Here is a 22,961-nt window from a genome sequence, read left to right as displayed (position 1 = left end):
TATCAACTCACTTATCTGTTGTATCCAACTGGTTAATGCGATACATGTAGTCTGTGTGTGAAGATAGTAAGAATGTCATGTGCTTTTTATGCAAGTTGGCTTTTCATTTTTAGCTCACATTACTGACTAGCTGCTTTGTGAAAAAGCCAAATATTCATTCTCCCTCATACTGTATAGTTTCTCCATCAGCAAGTCCTCAGCTGTGCTACCTTGTGGTGACACATGGAAACTTGGTCCCTTGAAGCACCAGAGGAACTCAAGAGGAGGTTTTGCCATCAGACACGTAGTGTGCAGGCTTACTGACACGTGGGAGAACCTAGTTAATGCCTTAGAAGAGATTAATGTTCTGGGAGTAAACTCACAGAAAATGACGAGTAGGAGCAAAAAATGGAATGAAGCCTAAATATGTCATCTTTCTAGCAACTCCTTGAACTAGTCAGTGCCAAACTTAGTGCTGTGTCTTCCTTTGTAATCAACCAAGTCAAGTGGGGGATTTTCACTTTTAGACAGATTAGGATCTGCATTCCATCTGCCCAGGCTTATGCCTCAGAGAAGACATTCTAGTTTCACTGAAGAGCATTACCTCTACCTTGGAGACAGCAGTTACAAATGATAACCCAACTTTGACTAGCTTAGAGAACTGTCACTATGCACTGTCTCCAACAGTTGGTGACCTTGTTCCATTGGTCAGCCACCATTCACCTCAGATCAGGCATGTCCAAACCGGAAGATGTTGAGTCACTATGGTCCATCTACTTAAATGTGGTGTTTGGTTAGCTAACAAATGCAAAGAATAGCATAAATAGAACATTTTTGGTTGGCAATATTTATCTAATGTGGAGTCACAGGAATCAGTGCTGATCTTCAATGATTTATAATCAAGCGAAGGCAATGTCCTAGTGGTAATATTATTAGTCTATTAAACCAGAAACTCGGCAAATGCTCTGGGGATCTGGTTAAAATCCTGCTACGGTGGATGGTGGAATTTGAATTCAATTTTTAAAAAAGTTGGAATTAAGACTTGACCAAGATGACAAAACCATTGTCAATTGTTCGAAAAACCCTTGTAGCTCATTGATGTCCTTCATGGAAGGAGATTTGCCATCCTCGTCTGGTCCAACTTACATGTGACTCCAGACACACAGCAATGCTGTTGACTCTTAACTGCTTTCTGAAATGGCTATTAATCGCTTTGAAGCCTTAGCAAAGAAATGAAACAGTAATGACCACCTGTCATCAAGATTGCGAGAGCTGTCTCAAAGACCAGTCAAGCAACATACCTTACAGACAATGCCTCAAACATGACCATTACCATCCCTGAATGCATTCTGACCCAACAGCAGGACAGATGCACCAGGAGTAATGGCACAGTGGTATATAGTCCTCAACACTGACTCTGAATCCCATGAAGTCTTATAATTTTAGGTTTAACATGGGGCAAGGAAACCTCCTGCTGATTACTGCATACTATCTTCCCTCGGCTGATGAATCAGTGCTCCTCTATGTTGAGCAACACTTGGAGGAAGCATAAAGAGTGGCAAAATGCACTCTGGGTGGGGGATTTCAATGTCCACCATCAAGAATGACTTGACAACAGCACTACCAATAGAACTAGTCGGATCCTAAAGGACATAACTGCTGGACTGGGTCTATGGCAGGTGGTGAGGGAACCAACAAAAAGGAAAAACATGTTTAATCTCATCCTTGCCAATCTGCTGGCTACTGATGCATCTGTCCATCACAGCATCAGTAACAGTGACCACCACATCGTTCTTGTGGAGCTGAGGTCCCACCTTCACACTGAGAATACCCTCCATCATCATGCATAGCACTATCACTGTGCTAAACAGGACAGACTTCAAACAGATCTAGCAATTCAAGACTAGGCATCTATGGACCATCAACAGCAGAACTGTACTCCAGCACAATCTACATCCTCATTTCCCAGTATATCCCCCACTAAACCCACTACCATCAAGGCAGAGGAACAATTCTTATTCAGTAGAGACACTAGGAGGGCATGCCAGAAGCAGCACCAGACATACCTCAAGCTACCAAACTAGACTACTTGCACGCCAAAACAACATAAGCAGCAAATTATAGAGCTAAGTGATCCCACAAGCAATGGAGCAGATCTAAGATGTGTAGTCCTGGACAGTAGTGGACAATTAAACAAGTGGAGGAAACAGCTCCACAAATATGCCCATTCTTAATTGATGCAAGAGCCCAACAGATCAGTGAAAAGATACGGCTGAAACGTTCGCAGCAATCTTTAGCCAGAAGTGTTGAGTAGATGATCCATCTCAACCTCCTTCAATGGTCCCTAGCATTACAGACACCAGTCTTCAGTCAATTCAATTCACTTCACATGATATCAAGAAACGGTCAGAGGCACTGGATACTGCAAAGGCTATGGGCTCTGACAACATTCCTGCAAAGACCTGTGCTCCAGAACTTGTCGCTCCCCTAACAAAGCTGTTCCAGTCCAATTATTCAACAATGTGGAAAATTGTCAGATATTTCCCGTAAACAAAAACAGGATAAATCCAACCCAGCCAATTATCACCCCCATCAGTCAACTCTCAATCATCAGTAAAGTAATGCAAGTGTCATCCAGCAGCAGATGCTCAGCAATAACCTGCTCACTGACACCCAGTTGGGTTCTGACAGGACCACATTACAGCTCTGGCTCAAACATGAACAAATGAGCTGAACTCCAGAAGTGAGGCGAAAGTGACAGCATTTGATATCAAGGCCACATTCAAAAAAAAGTGGCATGAAGAAGCCCTAGCAAACTGGAATCCATGGGCATCAGGGGGAAAACTCTCCATTGGTTAGAGTCAGACCTGACACTTAGATACTGGATTAGTGGTGCTGGAAGAGCAAAGCAGTTCAGGCAGCATCCGCGGAGCTTCGAAATAGACGTTTCGGGCAAAAGCCCTTCATCAGGAATAAAGCAGGAAGATAGTTGCGGTTGTCTGAGGTCAGTCATCTCAGCTCAAGGACATCTCTGCAGGAGTTCCTCAGTGTAGTATCCTAGACCCAACTATCTTCAGCTCCTTCATCAATGATCTTCCCTCCATCATAAGAACAGAAGTGGGAATTGATTGCACAGTGTTTATCACCATTCAAGACTCCTCAGATACTGAAGCAGACAACGTTCAAATGCAACAAGATCTAGACAATATCCAGGCTTGGGCTGACACATGGCAAGTACAATTCACACCACACAAATACCAGGCAATGACCATCTCCAATAAGAGATGATCTAACCACTGCCTCTTAAGTTCAATGCTGTCACCACCAATGAATTCCCCTACTATGATCATCCTTGGGGGTTACCATTGACCAGAAATTTGACTGAACTCACCACATCAATACTGTGGTTACAACAAGTCAGAGACTAGGAATACTGTGGTGGGTAATTCATCTCCTGACTCCCCAAAGCCTGTCCACCATCTACAAGGCACAAGTCAGGAATGTGATGGAATATTCCTCACTTTCCTGGATGGGTGCAGTTTCAACAACACTCAAGAAGCTCAGGACCATCAGCCAAAGTAACCCACTTGACTGGCACCACATCCACTCCTTCCAAACCAACACTTGGTAGCAGCAGTGTGTACTATCTACAAGATACACTGCAGAAATTCACTGAAGACCCTGAGATAGTACCTCCCAAACCATAACCACTTCTATCTAAAAGGACAAGGGCAGCAGATTCATGAGAAGACCACCACCTGCAAATTCCCTTCCAAGCCACTCACCATCCTGACTTGGAAATATATCACCATTCCTTCACGGTCACTAGATCAAAATCCTGGAATTCCTTTCCTAAGGGATCAACCTACAGCATGTGGACTGCAGCTGTTCAAGAAGGCAGCTCACCATCACCTTCTCAAGGGCAACTGGGGACTGGCAGTTAATGCTGGCTGACTACCAAATGTCCATGTCCCACCAATGAATAAAACTATATCAATGATCAAAGGACCAAATGTACAGTAACTAAATTTGCCAAAACCACCAAGGTAAATAGGGAAGTAAGTGGTCAAGTGGAGGTATAGCCTCCAAAGGTATTTAGACAGGTTAATTGGCTGGGTCAATATTTGGCAGGTGCAGTAAAACGTGTGAAATGTCAACTTGTCCATTTTAGTATGAAGAATATAAAAGCAATACATCAATTAAATGAAGAGGGACTGCAGAAGTTGGCATGACAGTGGGAGGTGGGTGCCCTGGTACATGAATCACAAAGTTAGTATGCAAATGCAGCAAGTGATTAGGACAGCAAATAGAGTTTAGTTGCTTATTGCAAGGGAATTGCAACATAAAAGTAGCAACTGTACAGGATTATGCTGAGAACAGAAGCCCTGTGTATAGTTTTAATTTCCTTATTTGAAAAAAAAACTGCGTCAAAAGAAGTTCAGAGCAGGTTCACTTAAACTGTCCATCCAGGCCAGTGTCATCATAAGAATGGTTAAATCTAAATAAAAAGTAATCTTATTGAAACATACAAGATCCTGAGGGGGATTGATCAGATTGGTACTGGGATAATGTTTTCTTACAGGGGGAGACTAAAATTAAGGGACATAACTTAAGGGTAAGACAGAGATGAGGAGATAGTTTTTCTCAGGGTGGCTGGCATGTGGAATTCTCTTCACCAAAAAATATCGGCAACTGAATATTTAAATTTATTGAAGGTAGAGTTAGATTTTTGATAGACTTCGGGTTATGGGTTATGGACTGGAGCTGAGACAACTGGGTCAGATTAGCAATGAACTTATTGAATGGTGGAACAAACATGATGAGCAAAATGTCATTTTCCTACGACTGACTCCTACGTTCATTAACTTCTCTGCTCAAAAAGCCAACAGAAACCATCACACTGCCAAACAAATCATAAAATAAGGAAGATGCAAACTCTTTGATTAGTAAGCTGGCATAACCATACACGGTCCTGTCAGCTGACGCAGCTGGTAACAATGTGCAAGACAATTAGGATCAACATATAAAGAAAGAAAATAGGAAAGGAGTACTATAGGCTCTTCAGCCTTTGAGCCTGGTCCACCATTGATTATGATAATGGTTGAGCATCCAACTCAACACCCTGATCCAGCTTTCTTTCTATACTCTTTGATCCCTTGTACGCTAAGAACTATTTTTACTGCATTTCCTTAAAAACATACAATGTTTTAGCCTCAACCATTTTCTGTGGCAGAGAATTCCGCTGGCTCACACTTGCTGGGTGAAGAAATTTCTCATCTCATCCTAAATGGCTTACCCCATATCCTTGAACTATGACCCCAGATTCTGAACTCCGAAGTCATCAGGCACGTCCTTCTGCTTTTACCCTGTCTAGTCCTGTTGAGTTTTAGAATCGTGGATGCTGGTACATTTACTACATTTAAGAGTGATTTGGAGGAGCTGGTCTTGGATTGGGGTGGACAAAAATCACATAACACCTGAATATTGCTCTAAATTTTGTGTCTTACGATCCTGCTTCACAACCACCTGAAGAAGCAGCAGCACTTCGAAAGCTAGTGCCTCATAATTAACCTGTTGGACTATAAGAGGCAGCTGGATGGGCATGTGATTAAGAAGGGTTTCGAGGGATATGGGTCAAATGCTGGCAAATGGGACTAGCTTTATTTAAGATACCTGGTTAGCATGGACATGATGGACAGAGGGGTCTGTTTCCGTGCTGTACATCTCTATGACTCTATAACCAGAATATTCTTCCTTTGATAAGGAGATCAAATTTGCAAATAATATTTCAAGTGTAGTCTCACTGCAGCTCCGTACAATTGGAGCAGACATCCCTCTTCAGTACTCAAATACTCTTGCTATGAAGGCCACCTTCTTCACCGCCTGCTGCAGATTCCTGCTTAGTTTCAGTAACAGGTGTACGAGGACACCCAGGCTTTGTTGCACCTTCCCTTTTCCACTGCCATTCAGATCTACACATTTGGATGTATTACATCTAGTTCCCTTATAAAACATGGAATTAGATAGGCTGAATTATCAAATAGCATCCTGGCTGGAGACAGAATTCATTGTTAATAGATTAGTGAAAGAAAACAATGATATAATAATCTTTCATGGGAAAGGGTCAGGGAAATTAGTGAACAAAATGTAGGTCTGTGAAACTCACTAATGTTGATGATAGCTTCCATCCTCCCCATTCCCTCAACCCCACACCACGGTCTACCTCTCAAGAGGGCCAGTCAACATCATGAGTATGTATGCTTCGTTACAAAGGCAAAAGAATGGCTCTATATGAGAAAAATCCCCAGTTCAGAACATTTTTACCCACTAGAGGATTTCACACAAGGGTGCTGGTCAAGAGACATAGCCACCGGCACGGTGGTTTGCACTGCTGCTTCACAGCGCCAGAGACCAGAGTTCAATTCCCGCCTCAGGTAACTGACTGTGTGGAGTTTGCACATTCTCCCCATATTTGCATGGGTTTCCTCCGGGTGCTCCGGTTTCCTCCCACAGTTCAAAGGTCTGCAGGTCAGGTGAATTGGCCATGAGAAATTGCCTGTAGTGTTAGGTGTAGGGGAATGGGTCTGGGTGGGTTGCGCTTCGACAGGTCAGTGTGGACTTGTTGAGCCGAAGGGCCTGTTTCCACACTGTAAGTAATCTAATCTAATCTAATCTAATTCCTCTCATTCTGTAATTTGCAAGTTTTGATATTGTGCATATATTACATCTTCACAAACTCAAACATTGGTGATTCATCTGTGTGACTGCTGATAGGAACATATAGGTTTCAGGTGTATTTCAGACATTATTGTAAGGTTGTACACTGTATTCAGATCTTTATTGACAGACATACACAGGGGGCATACAAATGGGTAAACTGGTTTAATACTTGTCAAGGTCACGACTGCCAAGGCAGCTTACAATTTTGTAAGAACGAATGACTATTTATGATTTCCAAATCTACGCAAAAGTTGTTGTCAATACAAACATCCCATTTCAAAAATACTTGCTCAGCTATATTCCAGTTATATTCTACTTGACAGCTGAATACAAGCTATGAAAAGGATTATTTGTGGCTGAAGTGACACACATTAAGAGGCTTATACAAAGTGAAAGCTCATTATTGTCAATAACCAAGAAACAAGGCACACATTCAAGTAGTGCATCCAAATCAATTTACCTACCTGTTCATGGATGTCAACCACCACTGCATTCTGTTGTGGAGGGTGTGCAGCAGGGTGGAGCATGCGTGGAGATACGTTCGGAGGGTGAAATGCTCTGGGCTCCTCTGCAGCTGGCTGCTGTCCGTAAGGATGATGGTGGTAGTTTTCATCTTGGTTTACAGAACTATGTCTAGTCAGTCTTTCTCGTCTTCCTCTTTGACGCCTAACAGGAGGACTGCAAAAGTAGATCAGAATATTAATTGTATAAAATATAGAACATAGTTGAACAATACCTGTTTTTGATTACATCTTCACTTTCCAGATAAGCCACTTCATAGATTTCAACTTGTGATTTATCATATGTGCATTATTTTAAGTGAATGTTTGCAATGCAGCCAGGTGATGTTACAACTGGACAAGTCAGATCCTGGATGAAATTTGGCTTCATAGATCACATTTTCTTTTTCTTTTGGTTTTAACAAGGTAGTTTTTCATTGAAACACAAGCACACAATGCAGCAGATTTGATCTTAGCAGTAAGACAGAACTTAATCACACAAAATAAATCACGATCAAATAAACCAAATTCTTTCGTGTTAATACAAATTTAAAGATTTTGAAACACATGGTAAAATACATACCCATTAATCCAAGAACATGCCTGTATAGTACGCATAATAGAGAGAATTCAAAGCCATAGGACTTAATTTAACTGTGGCTTCAATTCCGTGCCTTGAGAATCTGATAGCACGTTCCTGGAACAACCAAGCGTAGACTATCTCGGGATGGCACGGTAGCTCAGTGGTTAGAACTGCTGCCTCACAGCACCAGGGACCTGGGTTCGATTCCAGCCTCGGGTGACTGTGTTGAGTTTGCACATTCTCCCAGTGTCTGCGTAGGTTTCCTCCGGGTGCTCCGGAGGAAAGATGTGCTCCAAAGATGTGCAGGTTAGGTGAATTGACTGTGCTAAATTGCTCATTGTGTTCGGGAATGTGTTGGTTAGGTGCATTAGTCAAGAGTAAATATTGGATAATAGGGTAGGTGAATGGGTCTGGGTAGGTTAATCTTCGGAAGGTGTGGACTTGCTGGGCTGAAGAGCCTGTTTTCACACAATATTGGGATTTTAATATCTCCATCAAGGTAGTAACCAAACATTCCTGGTCTAAAACTAAACTCTTACATGGGAGGTAATCAATTTCTTAACAGTTTTAAACTATCGGCCTTCTTTAGAAACAAATGTTTTTCACATCCAGCTTCAGCCATGACTTTTGCAAAATTACTGAACTGAAACCAAAACGCTTTTTTCAAGCTGTGATGTTTCCTGTATTCCACTGAAAAAGAAAATCAATCATTGATCTTTGAAAATGAAAGTCCAATGCAAACTACTTACATTCTTCACTGTATAACCTTTTCTAAATGAAACCAAAATTTCATAAGTGATTAAGAACACTCTCTCATATTGTTTTTTTAAAAATCACCATGGCTACAGAAATACTTACAAAATAATTTTTAAACTCTTGCAGATATGCAGATCAAAACTCACTACTACAATACCCAACACATGCAAAGTATGCCTTACATTACAAAATTGATAATGTAATGTTTGATATGTTCTAATGAAAAAAAACAATTACAGGGAACTGTTGGTACACAGTATGGATACTGTACAATGTTAAAATCTCAAAAGCATTTGCAGTAACAATTAGTCTTGCAAACTCAATAAACACTTACTGCATACTATATATCACTATCACGACTGAGATCCGAGTATTTTTCATTTTAGCAAACGTTGACGTAAACTGAGCTGGTGTTTCACCACTTTGCATTTTTTATTCTATTTCTTTGACTTCTACAATTAGCAAAGACAATAACTTATATCCTGCATATGGAAATGCGTTATTTTAATCATGTTGCTAAAAAAAGTTATATATTTTTAGCTGAAACAGGAAACAGCATTTGCTTCATCATATGATTTACCTTGTGAAGAATGGTTAGCTCAAGAAAATACTTCTCACATTCCTTTCATGAAGCAAACCACATGATGAAATATATCACTTAACTAAATGTATGTTGCATTATGATGGAATAACAATCCACATCACATTTGGGAAATTAAATGTTTTATCTCTGACACAATTTAAATGAACATTTAAATGATGTAAATGAACATCAGAAATAGGAGAAGGCCATTCAGGCTCTTAAACTTGCACTGCCATTTCATAAGATCCTTGGTGATTTGCCCTAGATCTCAACACCTATTTCACGGCAGCTCTGCAAAGGCCTCAACTCCTTTATATTTCAAAAATTCTATCATGCTCCTAATCATCTAACCTTCACAACTCTCTGGGGTCGAGAATTCTACATTTATCATCTTTTGGGAGAAGAAATACCTTTGCATCTCAGTTTTAAGTGTGTCCCCTTACTTTGTAACTATGTCCGATAGCTCGAAATCCTTCCATAACTGGAGACACCTGCTGAATTTTTACCTTGTCCACTCCCATCAGAATCTTGCACATTTCAAGAAGGTCACCCCTCATTTTTTGAAACGCTATTCATTCATTGATTATAACTGTTTAGCCTTTCATGATATCCTTCAACCCAGGAATCAGCCTAGTGAATCTTTTCTGAACTTCCTCCAATGCTAGTATATCCTTTCTTAAATAGGGACCAAACTGTACACAGAACGCCACATCCTGCATCACCAAGAGCATGTAAAGTCTCCTAGTTTTAAAATCCAACCCGAATTATAAAATGACAAAAAAAATTTGAGTTGCCTTAACTACTTGCCGCATCTACATACTAATCATTTGTGTTTCATGCACAAGAACACCATATCACATTATATAGCTTCTTTGTGGAGTCTTCCACTATTGCAGTACTCAAATCATTAGGTGCATACCATTCCTCTTCATTTCCATTAACACATTTGGCAGTACATTAGCATTAGGTTTTTCTATGCACTGTTGTGATAAAGTGGTTAATCCATGGATCTGAAACTAGTTAAACAGTGCTCGAAGAATGGTACTAAAGGGATTTTAAGCTTTGAAAGAGTGTACATTTGAAAAACATTCACATCCCCTATGGTTCCATACAGTTCTTTTAACGTCAGAAAACATTCTCTTGTAGAATCTTTTTTTTCCCTTCTGTTTCAAAAAACGGACATCAGACTCTTCTCAGAGAATGAACAGCACTAAAAAGAATGAGTGAATTGTATTGAAGCGCCAATTTTCACTGGCAGCATTCTTTCCATGAAAAATTATTAAAAAGTTTGTTTTTTTAAAAAAAAGCACCTCAGTGCTGAAATGCTAACTTCATTTTTAAACATTGTTCCAAACAGGTATAATTCTATGAAATGTATTACAAAACAAGTACTATGAGGCACAGTGGTTAGCACTGCTGCCTCACAGCACCAGAGACCCGGGTTCAATTCCCACCTCAGGCGACTGACTGTGTGGAGTTTGCACGTTCTCCCCGTGTCTGCGTGGGTTTCCTCCGGGTGCTCCGGTTTCCTCCCACAATCCAAAGATGTGCAGGTCAGGTGAATTGGCCATGCTAAATTGCCCGTAGTGTCAGGTAAGGGGTATATGTAGGGGTATGGGTGGGTTGCGCTTCGGCGGGGCGGTGTGGACTTGTTGGGCCGAAGGGCCTGTTTCCACACTGTAAGTAATCTAATCTAATCTAATCTAATCACTCGCTGACTTTATATTATCCATCCCTAATTGCTGTGAAGGTGGTGATGTGAGCTGCCCTCTTGAGTGCCTTGCCAGGCCATATTGTTGTGGGTCTGGAGTTACCTAGAAGTCAGACTAAGAAAAACAGATTTCTTTTCCTGAAGGACACTAGTGAACTGGATGGGTTTTTCTGACAATCGACAGAGATTTAATAGTCATGGTTACACTCTTATTTCCAGATATATATAGAATTCAAATTCTAACATCCAACACGGTAGGATTTGAACCTGGGACCTCAGAACACTACTTGGGGTTTTTGATTCGATAATTCCATTAGGCCATTGCCGTACTGATAATAAGAAACCTCCTCAATCAGCATTTGATTTACTGTAATTTACCTTCTTCTGTTTCGTGCAGGTGTATTGCACCTTTCCCCTGAGAAATGGTGTTGATTTGGTCGAGCTGAGGGAGGTCGCCTATTAGATGTCATTTCCCATGGTCGCATTGGTGGTGACGGGGCAGGAGATACTGCTGTATATTCAAAATACGACTGGGAGAGGCGTTGACGTTTAGGGCTTGGGCTTTCTTCACTCTACATTCACGTAAAGAGAAAAATAATATTATAATTCTTTTCCATATAGACACACATTATAATTCACTTATTAGAATATAGTAAAGATCTGATATAAAGCTAATCTTCCGTAGACATCGGTCCCTATACTTAAAGGAACATGTGAAAGCGTGGGGTTAAGTTAGCTAAGAAATCTGAACATTTGAGGAACTTGGGAGATCCTTTTGAAATTAACTACGAAATCTCATTGCTGTTTTATTTATTTTCTGTTTCCCACTCGTTCAGTTTGAGGGCTGACTGGATGTAGGGAAGGAAAGACTGTACGACAATTGAAAAGATCAGGGGAACAATAACAAAGCAATTAATTCTTTTACAGGTTTGAATCCATTAACAGGAACAGAACTTACACAAAACATGTCAAAACCAAATATGTGGTCAACGGTCTTGTCAGAACAGTGAGAGGTCAATAGTGTGGGTTCAATTCACATCACGGGTTTGAGGTTACAATGAAAGTCTCTCCTTCTCAACTTCTTCCCTCACCTGAGGTCTGGTGGCCCTCAGGCTAAATCACTACCAGCCGCTTCTCTCTAAATGAGAGCAGCCCCAATGGCGCATGAAAATGCTTTACAGAAGAAAGAAGCAATTTTTGTTAGCGGTTTCCAGTTGTTGATCAAAAACTGTTCCAGAGTATTTGTGATTATTTTACGCTTTATTGGTGTGAAGGGAGCCAAACTATACATAACTGGAAATAGCTAGTTGATACTTTACCCTTGGAGATAGTGAGGACTACAGATGCTGAAAAGTCAGAGTCGATAAAGTGTGAAGCTGGAAAAAGCACAGCAGGTCAAGCAGCAGAGGAGTCAATGTTTCAGGTCAAGACCTTTCATCCTAATACCTTACCCTTGCACACCTCATTCTCTCAACAAAGATTATGCCAAATAAAGTACACTTAGCCATCTGAAACATTTGCAGATCACTACTTGACAGGCTTCTTAAACTCTGCAAAAGTACTGACCACCAGAAGATATTGTTTCACCATGTATATGTGCTGAGGTTCCTCACTTCTTCTTCCAAGTTAATGAGTTTGGTAGTGCTGAAACAACTTTCCAACAACAACTCTCCTTGAAATAGCTCCAAACATTTGATTGTGTTAAACAATTTTTATTTACAAATTTTAATTAAGAAAAACACTATTGAACAAGGCTTTAGAAGAGTATGGCATGTTATCCTTACTTCCTGATTCATCTAACTTTAAACGACATTTCATAAAGGTTTTTTTCATTTTATATTTTAACCAAGTATGGTATCACCTAACGTAAACTTCATCCCTTTTAAAAAAACTGAATTTAAAATATTCCAAACACTTGTGTAACAGTTTATCTTGCAAGTTATTAATCAACCCAACTCCAATTTGCAACTAGAATTTTTGTTAACTGAACAAATATTGGTCACTAAACGATATGAAAGTTTTTCATTTCCCTTAGAGATCATCTTAAACTTTCAATGGGTTTTGAGGTAATTCTTCCATAAGTCTAACTTCCCAGATGCTGGATTTAGCAAAAACCTACACCCCAAAGTGATTTTCAGAGCCCATTTTAATTGGCATTCATGGGATATACACAACACAGCTGGTGGGAAGGGTGCTCAGGACATGCTGGAAGGCAAGATGGGAGAGAGAATGTGTGATTGGGAAATGGCGTTTGGAGGGGAGAGGAGACCAAGTACTTGGAGGTGGAAATTTTAGCAGGCTTACTAAGGGAGCAAGGGAAAATCTCTCCTGCTGCTCTTGGCCCACCAGTATTAGTAGCAAAACACCATCTACTGAATCTGGAAGATCTTGTTTTGTTTTGCAGCCAGATTTCCTGAGTTCCTGAGGCCCGGGGAACCTGTACTGGAGGAGTTAAGTTCAAATGTTTAATGAAGTCTGAGGCATGGAGCCTTACTTTAATATTATAACTATGGACCTCTCCCTCAAAAGCGTGAATTTTGAGCCAGAAGGGTGTCGACGGTAGTTGAGAGTGTGGTGCTGGAAAAGCACAGCATATCAAGTAGCATCCGAGAAGCAGGAGAACTGACATTTTGGGCATTAGCCCTTCATCAGGAATTCACTCCTGATGAAGGGCTTATGCCCAAAACGCCGGATGCTGCCTGACCTGCTGTGGTTTTCCAGTACCACACTCGCGACTCTGATCTCCAGTCCTCACTTTCTCCAGGTATTGATAGTAGGCTGGATTTTCCAATTTTAACAATTTAACCCTCCTTTCTCCCATCATTCTCCGTCCCAACTATCTTACCCATCCAAAATGGGGTTAAAATTAACCATCAGAACTTCAAGCATATCTCTGGGTCAGAAAATGCAAAACTACAGGCAGATTTTAGAAATATGAAGCCCAAATAGAAAATAGTGAAAATACTTAGCTGGTCTGGCCAGCATCTGCCCATGAAGAAACAGAATTAACATTACAAGTCAATTACCTTTCACCAGAACTTGGAAAAATTAGAAATCTAATACACTTTCAGACTCTCAGAGTCCAAGAATTTCAAATCATAAACTCTACTCATTTTAACCGTTCCCATTACAGTATTCCACTGTAACAACTTTCAGTTAGAAATCCAAAATCTGGCATAATCAGTTGGATGGCTTAAGAACAATGTAGGTAGGAATTAATATTGAGGATAGGCTTTCTAACATTAATCTATAATCCAAAAAAAAAGGACAATCTACAAATGGCTTGGTCTCAAGCCTTCTAAACTAAACAGAATACTATATAACCCTTTTTGGCCTGTACTGTCATCTCAACATCACTACCACCAACCATATCATGGACTGTTCCTTGTGTACTTTACACCCTTTCCCAACTTTCTTTGCCTTTGTACTTGTTGCAAGTTTTAAACATCTCTATTTTTCCAGTTCTGACATAACATCACTGACCTGAAACAACAGTGAAGATAACTTCCTGAATTCTGAAAACAAAGTGCACACTGTTGACTGTGATTCAACTGCAGCCTTATTCCTGAGCCAGCTGCAGGATGTATTCATTCACAAAGAGAGCTATAAGGACTAATAATTAGGTGTGGAAGCATTAATTGCCAAATCTGATATCAGCAGGAACATCCCTTTGAGGTCCACTAGAGATGGGAGAAGTGGGGTGAAAGGAAACACAGTAGGATGGAAATTGTTCAACAAGTTTACTTTCAGCACTGAGGTTTTTCCCAGTACTGATTCTGCTGTTAATTATCTCCAAGTCAGGGCCTATGCCTGTGATTAACAACTGTAAACTTCTGGGGAATCCCAGTTGTTCAGGGCATCACAGGGTAATTGCCAGAGACATCGATGGAGGGGTTTGAACAGCGTATCTCTTCCCTTTGAAATTTGAAAATTGTATGCAAGTATCACGCACGCTATCGTCAGGACTTGCTGAGTCTCACTGCAGCATTTTACCAATTAAAATGGGAGAGGACAGCACGAGAGAGAAGGCAAAACTACACCAAACATTCACTTCACTGAGTACATCTGATGATGGTAGACACAAGTATAAACTAGGTGTTTAAAGTGTGCAACAATCTGTACTAAGAAAATAGCACTGGGAACTGACAAGGAAATAGGGAGGGGTAGAAAGATGAAGCATGCCATAACATAAATGGAAATTAAACCACAAAGCACCAGTAAATTTTGACCCTTGTTGGGCAGACAAACTGTATATTTTACAAGGACTTTTTAAAAAATATTTCTCAATGGCTAAATTTGGGTTTTTGGTTTTCAGGAACCCCTTGAAGGTAAAGCAGATTAGAAACCCAAGTACAGTACTCAAGAAGCAAGCATTTGGAGGCTTGTTCCGCACCTTTATTACAGGATATTAAGAAACAAGAGATTCATTATCAGGCATGTGCCAAGCAAGCTAACAACAATTGAACAATTTTCCTTCATTTGCCCTCCCTATCCGCAACTTCATCCTCCTCCTCCAGTAGTTGATATTTTAGGAAACTCAAAGCCTGAAAGGAAAGGGTCTTCTGGATCATCTGGGCTCCCAATTTTCTTTTTGTTTTGACACAAACATTTACATGTGCGCAATGACAGCGAAAAAAACTCCTGTACAAATGGACACAGCTATAACAGAGAAATTAAAAGAAAAACACGAGGAGCATAAAACACTGGATTCCAAAACAAAATACCTTATCAATAAAATCTGTCTTGAACATTCTAAATAATTGAACTTTCACAGTTCTCTGAGGTAGAGAATTCCAAAGATTCACAACCATCTGACTGAAGAAATTCCTCATTTCACATCCTCTTGTTCTAAACTTATCAGATAAGTAAAAGCATTAGTCTTTATCCACGCCTTATAAGAATTTTCTAAGTTTCAATGAGGTAATCTCTCATTCTTAAAACTCTAGAAACAAGGGCCCAGTTTCCTTAATATCTTGGCAGAATACAAATCTGCCATCTCATGGATTAGTCTGGTGAATCTTTGTTGCATTCCCTTGATGACAAGTGCATTGCTCAGTAGATCAGTAGACAAAACCAGTACACAATGCTGCAGTTTCGAATAAATCAGATTAAAAAGATTATAAAAGGTGACAGATCACTATTCAAACAATACCTTTTAAGTATTATGATCACAAGACAGTGTAAGAGCAGAAAACGTAGGATGGCTTTGAGGAATTTTAAAGTAGGAAATACATATTCCAGTTTCTTTAACAAGTGCACCTAGGGAACAGGCAATAAATGCTGGCGAGCTAGCAAGCTTCACATCCCACAAATGAATTTAAAAAACAAATTCTGTAGCTGCCTTACCTATACTGAGGGTGTATTAAAGCCCGACATGCAAATAACTTTGTTTGCATTTTTATACAAATACAAAGACTGAGGAAAAAATATACTAAACAAACACTCTCTTTACCTCCTTCCCTCTTCCACTTCACACAAATTCTTTTTGGTCTCACAAATATGGTTTTCAAACTTAGTGTGAGATTTCATCCAAATATCAAGCATCTTAGCAAGCAATGGCACTCTTTGGGATTGTCTCTCCTCACCTTCAAACTGGTTAATGAGCATAGATAAGTAATCTTTCACCAACTCAATTCCACCCTGGATATGAGAAGATAATTCTTCATAACAGAACTGTTGGCAGGCAATTCTACAAATTGCATTTTCAATAACAACTACCATTCATATACAGTGAGAAAATTTATTGATTTAAAGCTTCTTACATAATAGATGGTTACATTACAGAAAGATGTCATTCAATCAGTTTCATTTTCTCTGAGAAAAATTCAACTAGTACTATTTCTCTGCACTTTCCATATGACTACTGATGTTTTAAGGCGCTTATTAATTCTCTTTGAAATCCACTATGGAATCTGCCTCCAACACCCTCTCAAGAAGTGCATTCCAGATTGTAACTATATATTGCATAAAAATAAATAGGTTTTATCATGTTCTCTTAGGCTCTCTTTTTAAATCACCCCAATTCTGTATTTTATACTTCTGGACTTCTCTGTCAAAGGCAATAGTTTATTTCAACCTAGTCTGTCTTAATTCATGGTTTTATATACCTACTGTCCTCCAAGGAGAAACAATTCCAACTTGTCCAGCCTAAGTCTTTTGGCCATCTTTTCTGCACCTGCTCTAAAGCTGTCACATCCACCTGACATGCCATGCCCAGAATTAGACAGGATACGTCAACTGAGGCCAAACCTTTCATAATGGTTCTTTGCTTTTAGACACAATGCCTCAACTTTTGAAGTCCTGGATTCTGTATGGCTTTTCAATTACATCTTGAACCTGCCTGACATCTTCAATGATTTTTACATATACACCATCAGGTCTCTTTGCCCTTGAATCTCCTTTAGAATTGTACCGTTTATTCTTTCATTGCTTCTCCACATTCTTGCTACCAAATCCATCATTTAACATTATCTGCATTTAAAGTTCATCTGACACATCTGCCCATTTCATCAGTCTGTCTATGTCCTCATGGTATCCTTTGGCCCCATCCCTCTAAATCCTTCCTATTCAGACACCCATCCAGATGCCTTGTAAATGTTGTAATTGTACCAGCCTCCACCACTTCCTCTGGCAGCTCATTCCATACACGCACCACCTTCTGCATGAAAAAGTTGCCCCTTAGATTCCTTTTATATCTTACCCCTCTCACCTTAAAACCTATGCCCTCTAGTTTTTGACTCTGATTTGCCCTACCAAAACGCATACCTCACATTTATTTAAATTCCATTTGCCAATCCTCAGCCCATTTGCTCATCTGATCAAGGTCCCGTTGCACTCAGAGGTAACCTTTATCACTGGCCACCAGACCACCAATTTTGGTGTCATCTACAAACTTACTAACCATTCCTTCTACATTCACATCCAAATCATTTATATAAATAACAAACAGCAGTGAACCCAGCACCGATCCTTGTGGCACACCGCTGACCACAAAAATCAGAATCAGGCTGTTAAACCAGATTTGTAGATGAAAAATGAGGCTAGTATACTACAAATCTCCATCTTGTAAAAAAATCTCTTATACAAGTATTTATAATTATATGTAATATCAAGCGTTTTCTCTCAAATAACCAAATGTAAAAGCATACTGGAGTACAGCAAGTGAAAAATAAAATTTCAATTCTTTAGGCATCCTGCACATATATCTTTTAAAGGATTTGAAAAACACTGAATTATATTTTCCCATTGAAAATGTTTAAGTGTTTAGTCACTAGCTATTAATAGAAGCATCAGGCCAATGTCAGTGTCCACAAAAAGGTAGGCTAAAAGATAATATTCTGCTAATCACCTATGCTACTGCTAGTACTATATGGAGAATTGGGACCAGTACTGTGTCACTTGCTTGAAGAATTTTCCTGTTCCCTTCAAGCAGTAAAATCGCAATATTATCCTTTCATGCAGTATCACTGCAGATTACTCCACATTTGATTGAATCATGACAATTCGAGTGCAATATCTACCAGTACAATCCAGTAGTTGCTATGAAGTTTGTGTTTGATTGGTAAAAGTCAGTTATATTTGAATCATAATTTTCCCACGCCAAAACTAAAAATCATGAAATTAATAATTTTTTAAAAGTACTGTAATGTGTTGTGATTAGCTAGTTTATGTGTTTTCAAGTATAAACTTTAAATGTTTAAATTAAAACCCAAAGTAGAAATGGGACAAAGTGTAAAGTACACATAAAAGGCTGGGATCATGTTGATTTAAGAGGTTAACAGCTAGCAAGGTTAAGGTAATTGAAATGTTGGGCTTTACTGATTATGATTATTATAAAACCAATGGCAATTCAGAAGGTTACCTAGATTTGTTTAGTAGAATCAGAACGAAGAGATGGAGCTGTAAAAGAGCAGGTGCAATTACTTAGCTAGAGATGCGGTGTCTGCAAATCTGGCAGCAAAGGAAGTTCAGACAAAAACTAAATTATCTTAAAAACATTCAGTAATCCCACATTAAGGACAGCATGAAGCAGACTACATCATTGTGGACATGGGTGCATCTGAAAAAGGTTCTCTGGTTTCAATTTACCTGGGTACATTTCTGCTGGGAGACGTTAGTTTAGTTCTGACTTGGAAGACTAATGAAACAAAAGAAGTGGCTCCAAGTAGCACAAATGCTACTGCTGTTAAAACTTGCAAGGTGTTAGAACTCAGGCGGTGTCTCAGAGATTCGTGGTTAAGTGCCATGGAAAAAGGTTAGGGCTGAAAAAGACAACCAGGGAGTTACTGATAGCCAAGAGTGGGATAGAGAAGATCTGTAGCAGTATTTGCTTGATGCAGTGGAGAAATACTGGAGTTTAGTGAAATTCAGTAGTAGCTCAGTGGAACTAGTTTTTTGATAAAAGCTGACAATGTGCCTATAGTTAGGTGCTTGGGAGAAGTCTCTGGAGTGCTGGGGAGCTCAATTACAGGAAAAGAGATTGTACTATCACTACATGAGCAGTGATTAAAGTGATCAATGTTACAGAGACTGAGGGATTGTCTGTGGTGTGGCCAACAACAGTTTCTGTCAATTCATATTTATCTCATATTAATTCTGAATGAGCATTTTACTGGAAAAGAAACCACAGGCCACTGATTGTCAATCACTGGATTATTACACATACACAACTGTTACATGTTTTTATACAGTACAGATATTACATTCAATCCAGGTCACACGTAGAAAAATACATTTTAACAGTCAATGACATTGTACAAACAAAGGTTAGGAGTTGAGCAATTCAGAGTGCAACTGTTCCTGGATTTCAAACTTTCACTTGAAACAGATAAAGAGGAGCAGCTCCTTCTCATTGTACAGTGAGTGAAATCACCAGTGATTGGTGGTACCCAACACAGCAAATCAGGTCAACTTGCCTACCAATATATCAGTGACTTCAAGTGAAAAGAAGCAAAAACGAAGAAATGTCCATCAAAACATTCTAGCTCCCAAAATGTTCATTTGAAAGTAAAAAGCCAGAATTATTCTCACAGCAATCTTTTCTGTTTTGTTGATAATTTGGAGAGGATAAATATCAATTGAAATTTGAAAACGGCTTCAAGTGTCTCTGTCTCTTTCTCGGGAATCTGGCTCACTTAAGCAATAGAAACATATCGCTATTGGAATACAGTAATGTCCATTTGGGCCAGTTAATTACATTGTTTATGTCAACAAGTATTGGCAAAGATTTCTATATATACATTGTGGGTACAGCTAGTGGTTACAGATTCTGTTTTAAAGAGGGATTAAGCAATATTTCACATCCTTTCTTGTGATATATCTAGAAAGAGTTTTAAGCTGCAAGTGAATGAAATTGTTTACACAAAATTCTTGCCACTATATAATTTATGCTTATTGTAACTCCAGATTCAGCTTAACCACAAGGTGACACAATGATTGTTTTTCCATCATCTGAAGATTAGGAGGAGATGAGAGTGCAGACACACAATTTCCAGTGAACAAATTAGACATAAATGCTGGATACTGTGTCATGTTTCAGCCTGCAGGGAGTTTTCCCTTATGGGCGTAGCTTTTGGCAGCAAACACAAGAGAAATTTTGCAGTTATAAAAATTATGCAGAAACAGCAATAGTCAGTAAGGGTATTATATTAGTCATCAACATCTGAAGTACTACAGGAAAATTCTGTAACTTTATAATCAACACAATAAAGATTCAGAAGTTTAAACAACTCATATCATGCTCTCCCCTATTGTGACATCCAATAAGTCTGTGGCAAAAGCAAACTTGCACTTCTCATCCTCCTCAGGCCTGTCTGTAGCCTTTTACACAACCGACCACAGCATTCTCCTCTAAGTCCTCTCCATTTGTTGTCCAGCTAGGTGGAACTGCTGAAATGTGGTTCCACCTAAACAAAGCCAGAAAATCACTTGCAAAGGCTTGTCTTCTTGTTCATGCATTGTTACCTCTGGTTTCCCCAAAGGATCTACCCAAATTTCCCACTAAAATCATCTAAATGCTGTCTTCATCAATGTACAACGTTAGTTTTTATATGTATGATAATGACACCCAGTTTTAGTTTATCACCATCTCACTCAACCTCTCTGCTTTTGCAGAGTTATCAGCTGCCTATTGCTGACATCAATTTTGGATGAGTAGAAATTTTGTCCAATTAACCATTGGGAAGATGGAAGTAATTGTTTTTGATCCCCATTTCAAACTCCAATCCCTAGTTACCAATCCCATCCCTCAGCTTGGTATCATTCCAAGATGAGAGTCTGGTCTCAACCTTGATATCACACTTGACTACAAGATTAACTCCAGGATTTACACTCATGCCATCCTTAAAACCATTTACTTTCACCTACATTAAACTGCATGACTTCAACTGACTCAGTTCATCTGCTGAACCCTCATTCATGTCTTCATCATCTCTAGGTGCAATTATTCAAAAGCATGCCTGTTTGATCAGTCACGTGAACAATAAACTAACCAAAACTCTGCTGTCAGTGTTCTAATTCACAGGAAGTCATGCTGCCCCATCACCCATGTTCACAGACCAATAATGGGTTCAGGTGAGAAATGTTGAGTTTAAAAATTATCATCTGTTTGAGCTGGACATAATCAGTTAGAAATTCTTTTTTTGGAGGAAATGATGGCAAGCTACCCTCCTGAACTGTTGTACTCCCAATGGTGCAAGTAAGTTCACAGTGCTGTCAGGGAGGGTGTTCCAGGATTTTGACCCAGCATTTGAGTTGTGATTGAGGACTCTAGGTCTGTACTTGGAGTTTAGAAGGATAAAGGAGGGAATCTGATTGATTGCAGAATACTGAGAGGGATGAGTGGATGAACAGGGGGACTAGGGCTGAGGGCACAGTCACAGAGTGAAGGAATGGTCCTTTAGAATTGAGATGAGGAGGAATTTCTTCAGCCGGGGGCAATTAATCTTTGGAACTCATTGCAGCAGAGGGTTGTGAGGGCGAAGTTATTAAGTGTATTTAAGACAAATACAAAAGTTCTTGATTAGTAATGGGATCAAAAGGTTCCAGGGTCCTGGCAGGAGAATGGGGTTGAGAAACATATCAGCTGAGTTCGACTGCTGGACCGGGGCGATGGGCCTAATTCCGCTCCTATGCCTTCTGGTGTTATGGACAGTGAAGGAATGGCAATGTATTACTAAGTCAGGATGATGAGTACCTTGGACGGATAGTTGTGGGTCCCGCTAAGTTATTTATTCGGTACAGATCTCCATGGTCCATGTGTGGCTATAACATCAGAGGCTTGAAGTCAATGCTGTGAATGACATCGGCATGCTGATCACTGTATGCAGATTTCTTAGTAGCTGCAAGTGTGCAGCTTAAGGGAACATGCTGCAGATGGTTGTATATTCATTATTGAGACTAGCAAGCACAGATGCAATGGCCGTGGGTTTGGAAGGTGTGATCTAAGAATCCTTGATGAAATTTCCCAACTGCATCTTGTAGATAGTAAACACTTCAGCTGAAAAGTGGTAAGTAATATTCATGAAACATAAATACTAGACGATGATCATCTCCAAGAAGAGACAAATTAACTAACTCAATTGTCAGTGGTGTCACTGATTTCTTCACTACTATCCTGGGAGTTAACATTGACCAGAAATCAATACTAGCAATAATAGTGACTACAAGAGCAGGTCAGAGGCTAAGAATATTGCAGTGAGTAACTTATTTCCTGACTCTCCAAAGCCTGTCCACCTTCACCAAATTGCAAGTCAGGAGTCTGATGGAATAATCCCCACTTGCCTGAACGGGTACAGCTCCAACAACACTCAAGAAACTGGGCACCATCCAAAAAAAGCAGTCCATTTGATAGGCACCACATCCAGAAACTACGATTCCCTCCACTACAGACCATTGTAGCAATTGCATGTACCAACTACAAGATGCACTGCAGAAATTCAAAGATCCTTAGAAAGCACCTTCCAAACCTACAGCCACCTCCACCTGGAAAAACAAGGAAAGCAGATACATGGGAACAACACAACTCAAAGTTCCCCTCCAGATGATTCACCATCCTGACTTGGAAATATACTGCTGTTCCTTCAGAGTTGCTAGGTCAAAATCCTGGAATTCCCTCCTTATTGCCATTGT

General features: G+C 39.7%; 1 protein-coding gene across 7 annotated transcripts in view; it reads right to left on the bottom strand.

Moving 5' to 3' along the window:
* The window catches only part of LOC140491490 (E3 ubiquitin-protein ligase RNF38), a 399,192-nt gene that overhangs the window by 41,532 nt on the left and 334,699 nt on the right, over positions 1–22,961 (bottom strand). For all 7 annotated transcript variants that reach the window (XM_072589767.1, XM_072589776.1, XM_072589784.1 and 4 more), the window contains 2 exons: positions 11,211–11,404; positions 7,164–7,377 (listed from right to left, as the gene is read on the bottom strand). In XM_072589767.1, coding sequence (XP_072445868.1) covers positions 7,164–7,377; positions 11,211–11,404 — 408 coding nt within the window. The remainder of the gene's footprint in view (positions 1–7,163; positions 7,378–11,210; positions 11,405–22,961) is intronic.

The sequence above is a fragment of the Chiloscyllium punctatum genome, chromosome 2 (genome assembly GCF_047496795.1).
Source record: "Chiloscyllium punctatum isolate Juve2018m chromosome 2, sChiPun1.3, whole genome shotgun sequence".
NCBI lineage: Eukaryota > Metazoa > Chordata > Chondrichthyes > Orectolobiformes > Hemiscylliidae > Chiloscyllium > Chiloscyllium punctatum.
The sequence above is the reverse complement of the archived record's forward strand: the minus strand, read 5'-3'. Positions and strand labels throughout refer to the sequence as shown.